This window comes from Rhinopithecus bieti, unplaced genomic scaffold (assembly GCF_001698545.2).
Source record: "Rhinopithecus bieti isolate Rb0 unplaced genomic scaffold, ASM169854v2 scaffold_6907, whole genome shotgun sequence".
Classification (NCBI taxonomy): Eukaryota; Metazoa; Chordata; class Mammalia; order Primates; family Cercopithecidae; genus Rhinopithecus; species Rhinopithecus bieti.
The window spans coordinates 557,153-570,855 of NW_016805647.1; the positions used below are offsets into that span (position 1 = coordinate 557,153).

The 13,703-nt window shown below is 45.4% G+C and overlaps 1 protein-coding gene across 2 annotated transcripts in view; it reads right to left on the minus strand.

Annotated features, from left to right (window-relative positions):
* Positions 1-13,703, minus strand: part of MACROH2A2 (macroH2A.2 histone) — a 64,525-nt gene that overhangs the window by 15,055 nt on the left and 35,767 nt on the right. The window contains exons 1-5 of one of the 2 annotated variants that reach the window (XM_017873165.1): positions 13,178-13,274; positions 9,804-9,910; positions 8,059-8,256; positions 6,195-6,305; positions 4,258-4,357 (exon numbers count right to left, since the gene is read on the minus strand). In XM_017873165.1, the coding sequence (XP_017728654.1) occupies positions 4,258-4,357; positions 6,195-6,305; positions 8,059-8,256; positions 9,804-9,910; positions 13,178-13,253 (592 nt within the window). In that variant the 5' untranslated portion in view covers positions 13,254-13,274. Of the gene's footprint in view, positions 1-4,257; positions 4,358-6,194; positions 6,306-8,058; positions 8,257-9,803; positions 9,911-13,177; positions 13,275-13,703 lie in introns of those variants that run through there. The other variant, XM_017873164.1, reaches the window with a different exon arrangement.

Genomic DNA, 13,703 nt, shown 5'->3' on the forward strand with positions numbered 1-13,703 from the left:
TGGGGAGTTATACATGATATAAATGATGAATTGATGGGTGCTGACGAGTTGATGGGTGCAGCACACCAACATGGCATAAGTATACATATGTAACAAACCTGCACGTTATGCACATGTACCCGAGAACTTAAAGTATAATAAAAAAAAAAAAAAAACAACAACAACAAAAAACTGAGATTCTAGTGTTGTGTCCTACAGGTTTAGTACTCATGTGGAGAGCTCTGAGGTCCCGGTCCCATCACAGTGCCATCAACATACTGTAAGTGCTTGAGTCAAAGGACAGACACAGGCCCAGCGGAGCCAGGCATGTTGTTCCCCCACCCCGGTGCTCAGTTTTCAATGGAGACATGCAGAGAGGCTAATCTCTACGGACTTTCCTGCCGGGAGATGCCCTGAGCCTTTGATGTTAGGGGAATGCCCTACTCTTTCTTTTTTTTCCTACCTCAGCTCTTACTTCTCCACAGGCCAAGTGGAGCCCCATGGGAGATGACAGGACGCCACCTCTGACCCCGCAGGAACCCTGTCTGTGTATGTACCAGCGCATCCAGCTCTTATGTCTCTGAGATGGCATGGGTTTTTTTTCCAGACTGGGAGGACGACGGCTTTGGGGCAGCAGATGAGGTATTTTTCAGGTGTTTTCATCTTCGAATGAACTTAGTGATCTGGATGTCTGGGGCAAGTCTCAGCTCTCTCTTTATGAATCATCATTATTACTATGGTTCAGTTCAGAGTCTTCCCCAGGGCCTGGGTGGTGATGCTTCCCCACTCCACACTCGAGCCTCAAGTATATGTGGAGAGCCATAGTACATTGTGCAGATCGTTTAGGACAAGTGTCTATTCCAGTGGTCACTGTCCACTGGGGGAGGGCGTGCAGAGGGGATTTCTTCATTAATGTGCTTGGGTTTCCATGATGCAACTGAGAAATGGTGATTGTGCATTATACCCAGCACCTCTGAGGCTCCTTTCTGGCCCCCAGATTCCTGGACACTGTTGATCTATTGGGTCCAGAAGCCTAGAGAAGGCCGAGTAACTGAAGCTGGTAGCCAGTTCATGTTGAGAAGTAGAGGACTAGGTCTACACTGGTGCCCTCTGCATTCAGGTCAAGGGCCAAATGGGAATGTGCAGAAGGTAAGGGGAATGCACCCTCCTCACTGCAGACTTTTAAGAAAAAAGCAGCCTGGAGAGAGGTATTTTTCTCTCTACAGAAGCATTCCCAAGAAGGAAAGGAACAATGCTAGAATGAGAAGACCGCAGCTTTGCAACTCCTAACAAATGGCGGAATCTAGAGAAGAGGCATCAGTGGCCCCCAGCATCACACCAAGACAGACAACCAGGCACGACACGCCTCCTCAGGCACGCGCGCTCGCCACTGACCAAGGAGTCTTGGCAAAGTTTTCGAACCTATACCTCATGAAACCTCTAGATCCAACCACCAAGTTATAAAAAGCAAAGAAACATGTTTCATGATGCCAGGAGGATGTAATCAACAAAATCTGGACTGCATGAAACCCCATAGGACAAATGGCCCAGCTTCCTCAACAGACGAATTGCAAAGAAATAAGAGATGAAGGAGGAACCTAAGGTATAAGAGAATTATCAACCAACTGCAGTGCGTGGACTGATTTGGATCCAAAATCAAATAAACCAATTTTCTTTCTTTCCTTTCTTCCTTTCTCTCCCTGTCCTTCCCTCCCTGCTTCCTTCTCTCCCTTCCCTTCCTTCCTTTCTCTCTCTCTCTGTCTCTCTCCCTCTCTCTCTTTTTCTTTCTCTCTCTTTCTTTCGAGACCGGGTCTCACTCTGTGTACTCTGTGGCCCAGACTGGAGTGTAGTGGTGTGATCACCATTCACTGCAGCCTAGAACTCCTGGGCTTAAGTGATCCTCCTACCGCAGCCTCCCACCTTAGCTGGCAGCACAGGCATGTGCCAACACGCCCGGCTAATTTTTGTATTTTTTTGTAGAGATGGGGTTTCGCCATGTGCCCAGGTTGGTCTAGAACTTCTGAGCTCAAGTGGTCCGCCCACCTCAGCCTCCCAAAGTGCTGGGATTACAGGTATGAGCCACCATACTCAGAGGCCCCCCTTTTTTATAAGAGATGGGGATCCCACTATATTGTCCAGGCTGGTCTCAAATTCCTGGGCTCAAGCAATCCTCCTGCCTCAGCTTCCCAAGTAGCTGGGACTACAGGAGTGTACCACTGTGCCTGGCTTAAACAAATGTTTAAGAAACTTAACATTTATGATGTAACTGGAATTGGAACACTGGTAATTTGTTGATATTGCGATCTTTTTAAAGGTACAATAATGGTAGTGTGGCTGTGTTGTTAGTAAACAGCCCTTATCTGTTAGCAGTCATTGTGAAATATTCACAGATAAAATGACTTTGGGAAGTATGTGGAGGGGGTAAGAGTTGGAACAAAGGTGGCCATAGGTGGTGATTACTGCATCTGATTGAGTAGGGTTTCATTATAATTTTCTGTTATTTTTGTTTATGCTTGACTTTTCCCATAATAACATAATGTTTTACAAAGATTAAGGCAGGGCCTTGGCTGTTGGGATGATTAGTTTGGGTGACGGTGGTGGAGAATGGAATCATAATGGGAGGGACTCCTCCTAACACAGCAGCAACAAAACAACTGTCAATTACTAAGTGCCTAGGAGCCCAGCACTGTGCCAGGCCCCATCACAGCAGCCCTGTGGGACAGGTACTATTGCTATCCTCCCTTACAGAGGAGGAAACAGAGGTTCAGGGAGGTTTAGACACCTGCCAAAGGTCACACAGCTAGGAAGCAATTCAGAAAAGCCGGGACAGTCCAGGCAGGCCGACCTGGAACCTGCCCTCTTAACCACCTGGCTGCCTTTAGCCCATTTCTCCTCACAAGACCCTGAAGAGGTTGGCCTTAGAATCCACTGCTGGAAACTGAGCGTGAATTTCTGCTCTCAGACCAGTGCTCTTTCCACTCTGCCACCATGCCAATTAAAGAAAAGAAGCATATTGTTTTCTTACATAAAATTTCATTACTATAGAAATGTGTAAAGTATGAACACTGCAATGTGTCAGTGAGAGGCAGGACACCTATTAAAAAAGCTCCAGAGGAAGGCCACTAGAGGGCGCCCTTCCAAGGAGCGTGGAAGGAGACTTGTTTCTCTGTAATGCTGACTTTTCCCAGGGCTGTCCTGTCTCCTTTTCAGGACAGCAAGTGGCCTCTGATGCCAGGAGGAAGCCCTGAGTGAGTCCAGCTGCCAGGGGCCCCTGGTGCTACCACCCAGGGCTGAACTACTAGCATCTACCTCAAATTGCCTCCCTCACAGGCAAGCCCTGTACCCTAGGGACAAAGCCCCTTCTTTGCTTACTTTACCCTTTCCATGGAGAGTTTAAGGCAGTTCTGCTTGGTAAAAATGGATGGGATGGGGACTGTTAGCATGCTGTTATTTCCGGCACCCGTAACAGCTTACCCTCCCAAGCTCCTCCACCCTGGCTAGTAATAGCTCCCTCTGCCACTCGTGGGACAGTTGGCAAACCACAGGCAAAATAGCTCAGTGCTCATAGCTTAATGGACAACCTAATTTTTTCTAGATGTCCATTTCCCTTTTATCAATAGCACTCTCAATATTTAAGCTTACGATATATGTAAACATGTACAACAATATTTACAGTAGCACTATTCACTATAGCCCAAACTGGAAACGACCCCAATTGTCATCAGTGGTGGAATAGATCAATCAACTGTCATATATTTATAGAGTGTAATACTACAAGCAAGGAAAATGAATGAATACAATCATACTCAACAACATGGATAGATTTCACAATACTGAGTTGAGCAAAAGAGGACAAGATTTCATTTTTACAAAATTCAAGACAGATGAAACCCATCTCTGCTTTGAGAAGAAAGGACAGTGGCTACCCTTGGAGGACATACTGACTGGGAGTGGGACCGAGGGAGATGTCTTGGGTGCTGGTAAGGTCTGCTTCAGGATCTTGGTGCTAGTTGCACAGTGGGGTTCACTTTGAGAAAAATTCATCAAGCTCTACGCTAACAATTTGCTTTTACACAATACCCCAATAAAAATTTCAAAAATATATGCAGAATTAAAAGTTAGCTTCTCTCTAGTGAAGCTGTTCAACTACACATAAAGACACAGTTTGACATGGGACCCCAGCAATGGGATAGCCAGTTGACAATGACCAGCTTCACAAGAACTTGCCTGAACAGTGGCCTATTCTATGGCACTTCTACTGAAGTCTCAGGACCTTACCTATATCTTCTTTGAGGTCAATTTCGGCTGTGGTTGGGTGGACAATGCCCTCCACTCTCATGGAGCCAATATGGCTGATGTCACTCTGGGTTAAGGACAGCTGCATTAGGAAGAAAAGGTGGAGAATGTGGAAAAGATAAAATCCGGTTGAAAAGTCCTCATATTTTACTTGCATCATTAATTCCCTTTAATTATTCATACCCAATGTCAACATAGGGGCTGCATAGAGAGTGACAACCTCCAATTTCCCAGGTGTCTGGCTTGCAATAAGCTCTTTGAGCTCAGCGGATTTGCTCTCCACTCTGGGGCTGGCAGCATACAACGAATCCATTTCCTCTTCCCTGGAACAGGAACAGGACCTCCCCTCTCCTTTCTTTCTTTCTCTTACAGCTCATGCCTTTGGTTCCCAACCCCGGTGGCCCTGGTTTTCACTGATGCATCCTCTGAGCAGCTCCTGCAAGGAAGCCCAGGGCTCGCTCTCTCTTTTCCCCTCAGCATCCTGCATTCTCCCTAGAGGAGCACAAAATTAGTGGGGCAGGGCTCTGAAGTCAGTAACCTTGCTGGAGAGAAGTAATGGGCTCTGGGATCCTGACCTGGGGGTGTCTGGCTCCCTTGGCCTTTGGAGACCACAGTCTTGGGGCTACCGTTGGGAAATGCTACCCTATGTGTTCACAGTAGAGTGGAATGGAGGGCATTCTCTATTGGCCCACGTGAGCGAGACCTTTATGTTCCCTTAGCTACGTGAGAGAAAGCTAATCGTCATGTAACAGTGAACGGGCCAGAGAGGGGACGTAAATTCCACCTCTTTGTTTCCCTGCTTTAATCAGTGATGAATTAGCAACCAGCCACACCGATGCTCTTCTTAGAACATGCTCTTCCCAGTTCTTTGAATGGAGGCTTACTGTGTTGTCAGGATGGAAACATTCAGCTACCAGAGATATGATTAACTGACTCTTCCCTTGGGTGTCTTATTTCAGCCCCAGTTGACTTGGTAGATAAATTGTCTGCTCAGTAAACTTTACACTTGTAGGAATGAATTATTTGCATGTCTGGCTGGGCTGCTGTTGTGTTGCTGAAGACTGTTCAAATGTATAGCCCTGTTTGTTTTCTTTCTAAATCCTAGGAAGGCAGGCAGACTGAATTATTGGCAAATAATTCATTTCTAATACCAAGGATATTCGGGAAACATACATTTCTATTTTCTTTCTTTGATAAATTACATTGAACCATGTAAGATGGGCCTCTCAGAAGCTGTTTGAGAAAGTTAGCTATGGATTTTTTTTTTTTTTTTGGCAGATGTAGAAATAACTGGGGTGTGTGGAATTCCCAGCAAAACCAGTAATGCCATTCTATCTACTGACCAGAAAGAGCCTCCATGCTTACCCGTCTGACCAATGTTAGCATTAACAATTCTCAGCAAAAAAGAACAATTCTCACTCTCACAATGCCAACACTGCCACAGCTCTTTAGTTTAAAAATGAATAATTCAAGACTGCAGTGAAAATCATTATTGGGGAGCAAGGGAGGCATCGTTTGTAAACAGTAGGTTATAAAAATACAGTAGTGTTGGCCGGGCGCGGTGGCTCAAGCCTGTAATCCCAGCACTTTGGGAGGCCGAGACGGGCGGATCACGAGGTCAGGAGATCGAGACCATCCTGGCTAACACGGTGAAACCCCGTCTCTACTAAAATACAAAACTAGTCAGGCAAGGTGGCGGGCGCCTGTAGTCCCAGCTACTCGGGAGGCTGAGGCAGGAGAATGGCGTAAACCTGGGAGGCGGAGCTTGCAGTGAGCTGAGATCTGGCCACTGCACTCCAGTCCGGGCGATAGAGCGAGACTCCGCCTCAAAAAATAAAATAAAATAAAATAAAATAAAATAAAATAAATAAAAAATACAGTAGTGTTTTAATATAGCACAATGCAATTCTCTTTGTTACCTTCTGTCCCAGAACAAGGCTCTTAGAAGACAGAATGGTGAATCCATCCCCTGGCCCGTCTTCAGAGGTGGAATTTGAAGTTCCTTCTTTATCGCTGTCCTTTGGTTTGGACTGTTGGTAAAAATCAGAAGGCCAGATGAGAACCAATCCAGAAAAAGCCTGAGGTGCCTTTATTAAGCTCTTCTCATGGCTGCCACCAAGTTGAATATGAAAGGAAGCAGTTAGGTGATGTGTTCTGCTGTTTCTTGAAGGAGGGAAGCAAAAGTCAGCAATATAAGGAAAGAAAAGGGTACCACAAAATAGCAACACAGAAAGTGTGTTAAAGGGCTCACGCGTACCTACAGTCCTCACCTACCCCTGTGCACCACCAGTGCGTTGTCCTCGCTCATTTCAGTGCCTGCAGCTCACGACAACAAGCATTGGAGCCGGGTGGGGCCATTGACAGCCCATTGCTTAGCCTTCTTTCTCCCCAGGATTTCTCGGGGCACAGAGGCAGTGTGGAATGAAGCGCCCACAACTTCTACAGCAGGGCTGTCCAATAGAACTTTCTGTGATCAAGGAAATATTCTGTTTTGATCCTCAATAATGTTGCTGAGTGCTTGAAATGTGGCTGGTACAATCAAGGAGCTGAATTTTAAATTTGATTTAGTTTTCATTCAAATCTAAATAGCCTTGGCTGAGTGCCTTAGCTCACACTTACAATTCCAATGCTTTCGGAGGCTGAGGCAGGAGGGTCACTTGAGCCCAGGAGTTTGAGGCTACAGTGAGCTATCATCTCGCCACTGCATTCCTGCGCTCCAGCCTGGGTGACAGAGTGAGACCCCTGTCTCTTAAAAAAAAAAAAAAAAAAGCTACATGTGACCAGTGGTCACTGTACTGGGCAACATAGGAAAACATTATTCTATCAGTGGCATCTCTGAGCTAAGCTACCTAGCATTATCAAGCTATCCCAAACACCTGAAATTCCACTGGTGGAACTCAAGGAATGCCTGCAGGAGACTAGAGGCTGTTTGGAAGGCAATACGGAGCTCTGCAGAGACATACGACGCAGGTTGCCGGCTACCGTCTCTCACTTCAGAATTTGCTGGGGGTAGTAAAAGGGATCTGAAAACCATCCCTGCTTAGGGTTTGGAAACCTAGAGAAGACCCTGTTTGATGATTTCAGCTCTAACCTCAAAGGCCCTTTATTCTTTTACCCGTACGTTCTTGTCATTTTCTTCCGGCACCAAGCTGCAAGAGTCCTTGGTCCTTCAGAGGTGCCTGCTACGCCGTCATTGTTTCATCTTTAAACTTGTGAGTGTCTTACTACCTGGGTTGCTCTAACAAAATGCCATAGACTGGCTGGCTCACGAACAACAGAAACCTCTTTTTTTTTTTTTTTTGTTTCTGAGACAGGGTCTTGCACTGTCACAAAGGCTCTTGTGCAGTGGCGCCATCATGGCTCACTGCAGCCTCTAACTCCTGGGCTCAAGCCATCCTCCTGCCTTGGCCTCCCAAAGTGTTGGGATTACAGGCATGAGCCACTGTGACTGGCCCAGAAACTTGTTTCTCATAGTTCTGGAGGCAGGAAGTCCTTGGAGCAGGCAGATTCCGTGTCTGGCAAGGGCTCGCTTCCGTAGATGACGCTTTCTAGCTGTGTCCTCACATGGCAGAAGGGTCCCTCTGCCTCCCTCAGGCCTCTTTTATAAGGGGACTGTTCCCATTCATGAGGACTCTGCCCTCATGATCTAGTTACCTCTCAAAGCCTCACCGGGTAATCCTATGCCCCTGGGGTTAGGTTTCAACATATGAATTGTGGGGGAACACAGACATTCAGACCATTGCCATGGGAGTGCCTGGCTCAGGACATGCAGCCTCGGCTCACCTTTTTGGACGTCCGTGGTTTGGCAGCCTTGGATTTCTTCCCCCCCTTCTTGCCTGACGTGGCCTTTCTGCCTCTTTTCTCTGGGGGCGGGGAGAGGATCGTTTCCGACTTGCCTTTGGTCCCTCGCTTTTTGGCCAGCAGTTCGGGGTGAATTCTGGGCAGGACGCCTCCACTGGCGATGGTCACTCCTTTTAGCAGCTGAAGAGAGAAATGCATGCACTCATGTAGCAAACAGCTGGCTAGTTCTCAATTTCATACAGTTCTTTTTTTTTTGAGGCTAGAGTTCAGTGGCGAGATCTTGGCTCACTGCAGACTCCGCCTCCAGGTTCAAGCAATTCTCCTGCCTCAGCCTCCTGAGCAGCCGGGATTAGAGGCACCTGCCACCACCCCCAGCTAATTTTGTATTTTAGTAGAGACAGGGTTTCACCATGTTGGCCAGGCTGGTCTTGAACTCCTAACCTCAGGTGATCCACCTGCCTCAGCTTCCCAAGGTGCTGGGATTACAGGCGTGGGCCACTAAGCCTGGCCTGGATTTAATACAGTTCTAGCTGTTAAATGTGGCCTCCGCTTTCCTAAAGAAACTGCATAATACACCATTTAATTGGCTTTTCCCACTTTCAGTTGTAGAGCATTTCTCTGTAGGTTAACAAGGCATCCTGTGATGTTGTACAGAAAGCAAAACAAAGCAAAGCAAAATAGAAGGGATATAGAAGTTGAAACCAGGGATGTTGCCCAGGGCTCTGGAATTCCAGACACAACAGAGGATAAAGAGTTTCCCATGTGGGGAGCGCAGCTTGAGAAAATGAGGTTCAAAGGTCATTGCAAAGACTAGACTCAGTTAATGACGAACCAGTCGTCTCCACAAGCTTGCACATACATTCCATCAGTAAAGTATGTCTGGCCATGCTCCTCCCAATCAATATAAGTTAATTTATCAGTAAAGAACAGACATGTACTACTCCACTAATATATTCTGCAAATTCGAAACCAACACTACCCCAAACATGGTCTGTGACCACAGCTCACCCATGAACTGGTAGTTACCCATCAGTGACAAGAGGAGTATAGTAAGCATCTAGAAACTTTCATAGCAAACTGACAGTTATTGTGTATCTGTTGAATCTGATAACAAAAAATCATGGCTTGTAGTTTGCTTTTTAATTTTTCTAATAACTTTTATTACATTTTGGAAATTATCAGTCCATGACGGATTGGCCATAAAACAGCTTCTTCACTATATTTTGAGAAGAATGAGATTAGAAAATAAAGATAAATAAAAGAAACAGAAATAAAATTCTTATACCATTTACTACCACCTTACATATACTGTGGGTGAAGAGGGGCTATTCACTTGACTTTGGGGTCAGTTTCAGAATATAAAGGGTCAGTTCTAAAATATAAAGTCTTCTGCCTTCATCAGAAAAAATTGTCAGCTAAGTTTGGGTGAAGAAAGTGAAGAGAATAACATTTGTGCCACACCTTCCTCAGCAACACAGAACTTGTCTTTGAAGAGAAAAGAAAGGTCTGATAAGACCTAGAATATATGAGATCTATGCCAGAAGCAATTTTATTTTGAATCTGAATGATAGAGCTAGCAGAATTTGTTCTTTTATATGGCCTGAGTTTTTTTTGTATAAAGGTAATTGGGAACTGCAGCGGGAGTGACTCACGGCCACCACCCAGACCCACACATTAGCATGTTTGGCAAACTCATTCTGCGGCTTCCCTCAATGCTTCAGACATACCTGGTTGAGCTCCTCGTCATTGGCAACTGCCAGCAAGATGTGTCTCGGGGCTATCCGGGCCTTCTTGTTGTCCCTCGCGGCATTCCCAGCCAATTCTAGAATTTCCGCTGAAATTACAAGGAGGCGTTAACAAGCAATCACAGAATGGGGTCCAAGCTAAAGCTTTTCTTTAGAAATGGCTTTCAAGTTGATCACATTTATTCATTTGTGATTTCTATGTCTTGGCCTGGAAAGAAATCCAGGAAGCATAAGAGAACTCAGGTTAGTCCCAGCTACTCAGGAGGCCAAGGCAGGAGGATCGCTTGAGCCCAGCCAGGAGTTCAAGGCTGCAGAGGGCTATGATTTTGCCACTGCACCTCTGCCTGGGCACAGAGTGAGACCCTGTCTCTAAAACAAAATTTTATTTAAAACATTTTAAAAGAAAAAATAAGGTCACAGAGAAGTAAGCTATTTTAGCAAGGTGTCATCCAATCCTGTGGCAAAGCCTCCTGGTTGTCCCTCAGCATCAGTTCTCCCTCTTCGTCTTCTTCCTTGGTACAGGACTTCTGATTTTTTTTTTTTGCCAAGCCCATAACTGCAGGAAGACTATATTCCTCTTGATAAGTGCGGTTCTGTGGCCAATATTTGGCCAAAGAAGGCAAGCTGTTGTGTTGTCTGGTCCTCCCGGGAAGTGTCCATCAAGGAAGGGGCTGTGCCCTTCTCTCCTTTCTAATGGTGGGCTGAGGACATGATGGCTGGAATGTGAGCAGCCATCTTTGACCAAGAGGAGGAAGTTGTGCATGCTAGAGCAAGAGCATAGAAGGAAATTGAGTCTCTACCAATCTAGACTGTCTGTTCTAGACTTCTTTTGTATGAGAGTGAAATAAACTCTCCTGTTGAAGCCACTCTCTACAGAAGTGAATCCTGACCAATACAGAATCCTCCTATAGAACATAAATTGCTCTCAGTCTGTGGGGAGCAGGGCGATCTCTGAAGAGAGTAGTGATGTAGGTAAAGTCTGTTCTGGGTACCCACTTGGACTTCTCTTAGACTCTCCTTTTTTTTTTTTTCTTTTTTGTTGAGTCGTTCTATCGCCCAGGCTGGAGTGCAGTGGCGTGATCTCGGCTCATTGCAACCTCCACCTCCTGGGTTCAAGCGATTCTCCTGCCTCAGCCTCCTGAGTAGCTGGGATTATAGGCGTGCACCACCACGCCCGGCTAATTTTTGTACTTTTAGTAGAGACAGGGTTTCACCACGTTGGTCAGGCTGAGCTTGAACTCCTGACCTCAGGTGATCTGCCCGCCTTGGCCTCCCAAAGTGCTGGGATTCCAGGCGTGAGCCACTGCGCCCAGTTGACTCTCCGTTTCCTCTTTGCTCAATGCCCTAGGTCTTTCCTGTTCTAAAAGAAAAGTGGACTGAAGGACTGACTGACACTGTGGGATGAGGAAATGGTTAACCTGAAAAGTGAATTCCTAAAGGGAATGCCACGAGACCTGTGTAGGAAAGCATGTTGAGCCCGGGGGGTCTTCCACATACTCCCCAAAACTTTAGCATGGCTGACTTTAACAAACACGCCACTTGGCAAATGTGAAAAAATTGATAAGAAGAAATTTTCCTAAAGCTATTTCACATACTATTAAAACCTTGGGGTAAAAAAAGAAATCTGTAGAATTGGTTTCTGCTATCTATATGCTTTCCCCCTTCCTCTTCTGTTTTATTTTGTTACTTTTCTTTCTTCTTCAATTTTAGAAGGATGTTCCGCTAAATCAAATTTGCCTTCAAAAGTATGAATGAGGCTTTAAAGAAAAATTCCTTCCCTTGGAAAGCTAGAGGCAATGTGTCAATGTGTTGTCTCACTGATAATGAAGGGGGAAAGTGTACGTGTGTGCGTGTGCGTGAACGTATTGTGTGTGTGTGAGTGGGCAGGCAGGCATGTGTGCGTGTGCGTGAATGTATTGTGTGTGTGTGTGAGTGTGCAGGCAGGAATATGTGTGTGTGAATGTATTGTGTGTGTGTGAGTGTGCAGGCAGGCATATGTGTGTGTGTGCGTGTGGGTATGTGCTGGGAGGATATGCTGATACAATGGCACAAATACTAAGCCCTAAAATTAACAGACAACTTTGTATGAGTCTTTGCAATCAATCTAATTTCAAATAAAAAAGAGCACATGAAATTGCTATCATTCATAAAATCTACGACAATAACAAAAACTTGGCATAAGTATGCCGTATTAACTAATCACATGTGATTAACAAATGAATTGGAATAAAATAAACATTACAGTTAAATATTCATAGGCATTTCCATAAAGAAAAGTGCTAAATCACCGTAAATTCATTCTCACATCTTTTCCAGATTATTAAGCAATGAATATTGTGTTTGCCAGCTATTCATTTATGCAGTGACCATGTTTTCTGAATCAAAGATTGGGGCACTAAAATTTGAGAAGTGTGAGCATGCTTGTTGGGACAGTGGGATAGGGTATTTGAAATTAATGCTATCTGTGAACCAACGGATTATATTGGAAAAATGAAATTAATGCTGTATTAGATAATCAGGCTTGCTGCTTTCAGGCTGTTTCCCAATCCTTGCTTTCTCTTCAAAAGAATGCCCATTAAAAGGAAATGGAGTGGCCAGGCATGGTGGCTGATGCCTGCAATCCCCACAATTTGGGAGGCAGAGGCAGGTGGATCCCTTGAGGTTAGGAGTTCGAGACCAGACAGGCCAACATGGTGAAACCCCGTCTCTACTAAAAATACAAACACTAGCCAGGCGTGGTGGTATGTGCCTATGATCCCAGCTACTTGGGAGGCTGAGGCAGGAGAATCACTTGAACCTGGGAGGTGGAGGCTGCAGTGAGCCGAGATTAGGCCACCACATGGCAGCCTGGGTGACATAGTGAGATTCTGTTAAAAAAAAAAAAAAAAAAGAAAAGAAAATGGAATTATAAAGCATTCAAATAGACTTTATTTTTTGAGACAGGATCTCCCCTCTATCACCCAGGCTGAAGTGCAGTGATGTGATCATGGCTCACTGCAGCCTTAACCTCCCAGACTCAAGTGATCTTCCCCCATCAGCCTCCTTAGTAGCTGGGACCACAGGCTTGTGCTACCGTGCCAGGCTAATTTTTAATTTTTTTTTGTAGACGCAGGGTTTTACTTTGTTGTCCAGGCTGGTCTCAAACTCTTGGGCTCAAGTGGTCCTCCCACTTGAGCTTCCCAAAGGGTTGGGATTTCCAGGCGTGAGCCACTGTTCCCGTCAGGCTTGCCTTCTGGCTCTAGGTTAAAATGTGCAGCTCCCCATTGTGTACAGTGAAGGGAAGTGTGCTGCCCCTGCTCATCTCAAGGGACTCTCATTTTTGGGGTACACATGGGAGGAAGAAGCACTCCACTCACCCCTTTTTCTAGATGGGTTTGGGGTTAATGAGCCTCCCAATTTTAAGCTTCTGAGCAACTGAATTGAATTTAGCATCCTGGATCATTACTTTCCTGCCTCCTGTTACCTGCATTTAGAGGGAGAAATTAAGCACCTTCCCCAAGTTCATCAAATTAACTGTCAGCATAAGAGGCAGGGCTCATGGGAAGCACTACATATTTGGAGTCTTCAGGAAGCCCTGAAGGTCAGGTTATTTTCAGCTTGACAGACAGATGCACAGACATTCACAGACAAAAAAATCTGCCGGAATAAAATGCAGCATAGGATGAGACTGAAGGCAGAGACTCAGCATGCAGCACAATTCAGGGAATGCAGACGATGTTTGGGGACCATGCAACGAAGCTCTTAAACAAACCCTTTTGAAATAATTTATAAGAAAGAAAACATTGATTATGTGTTCTAGTGCAAAAGCAGTGGTAGGACTTTTTTTTTTTTTAAACTTAGAAAAAGATAACACATCACAGAAAATCTACATCAAATAGTTCT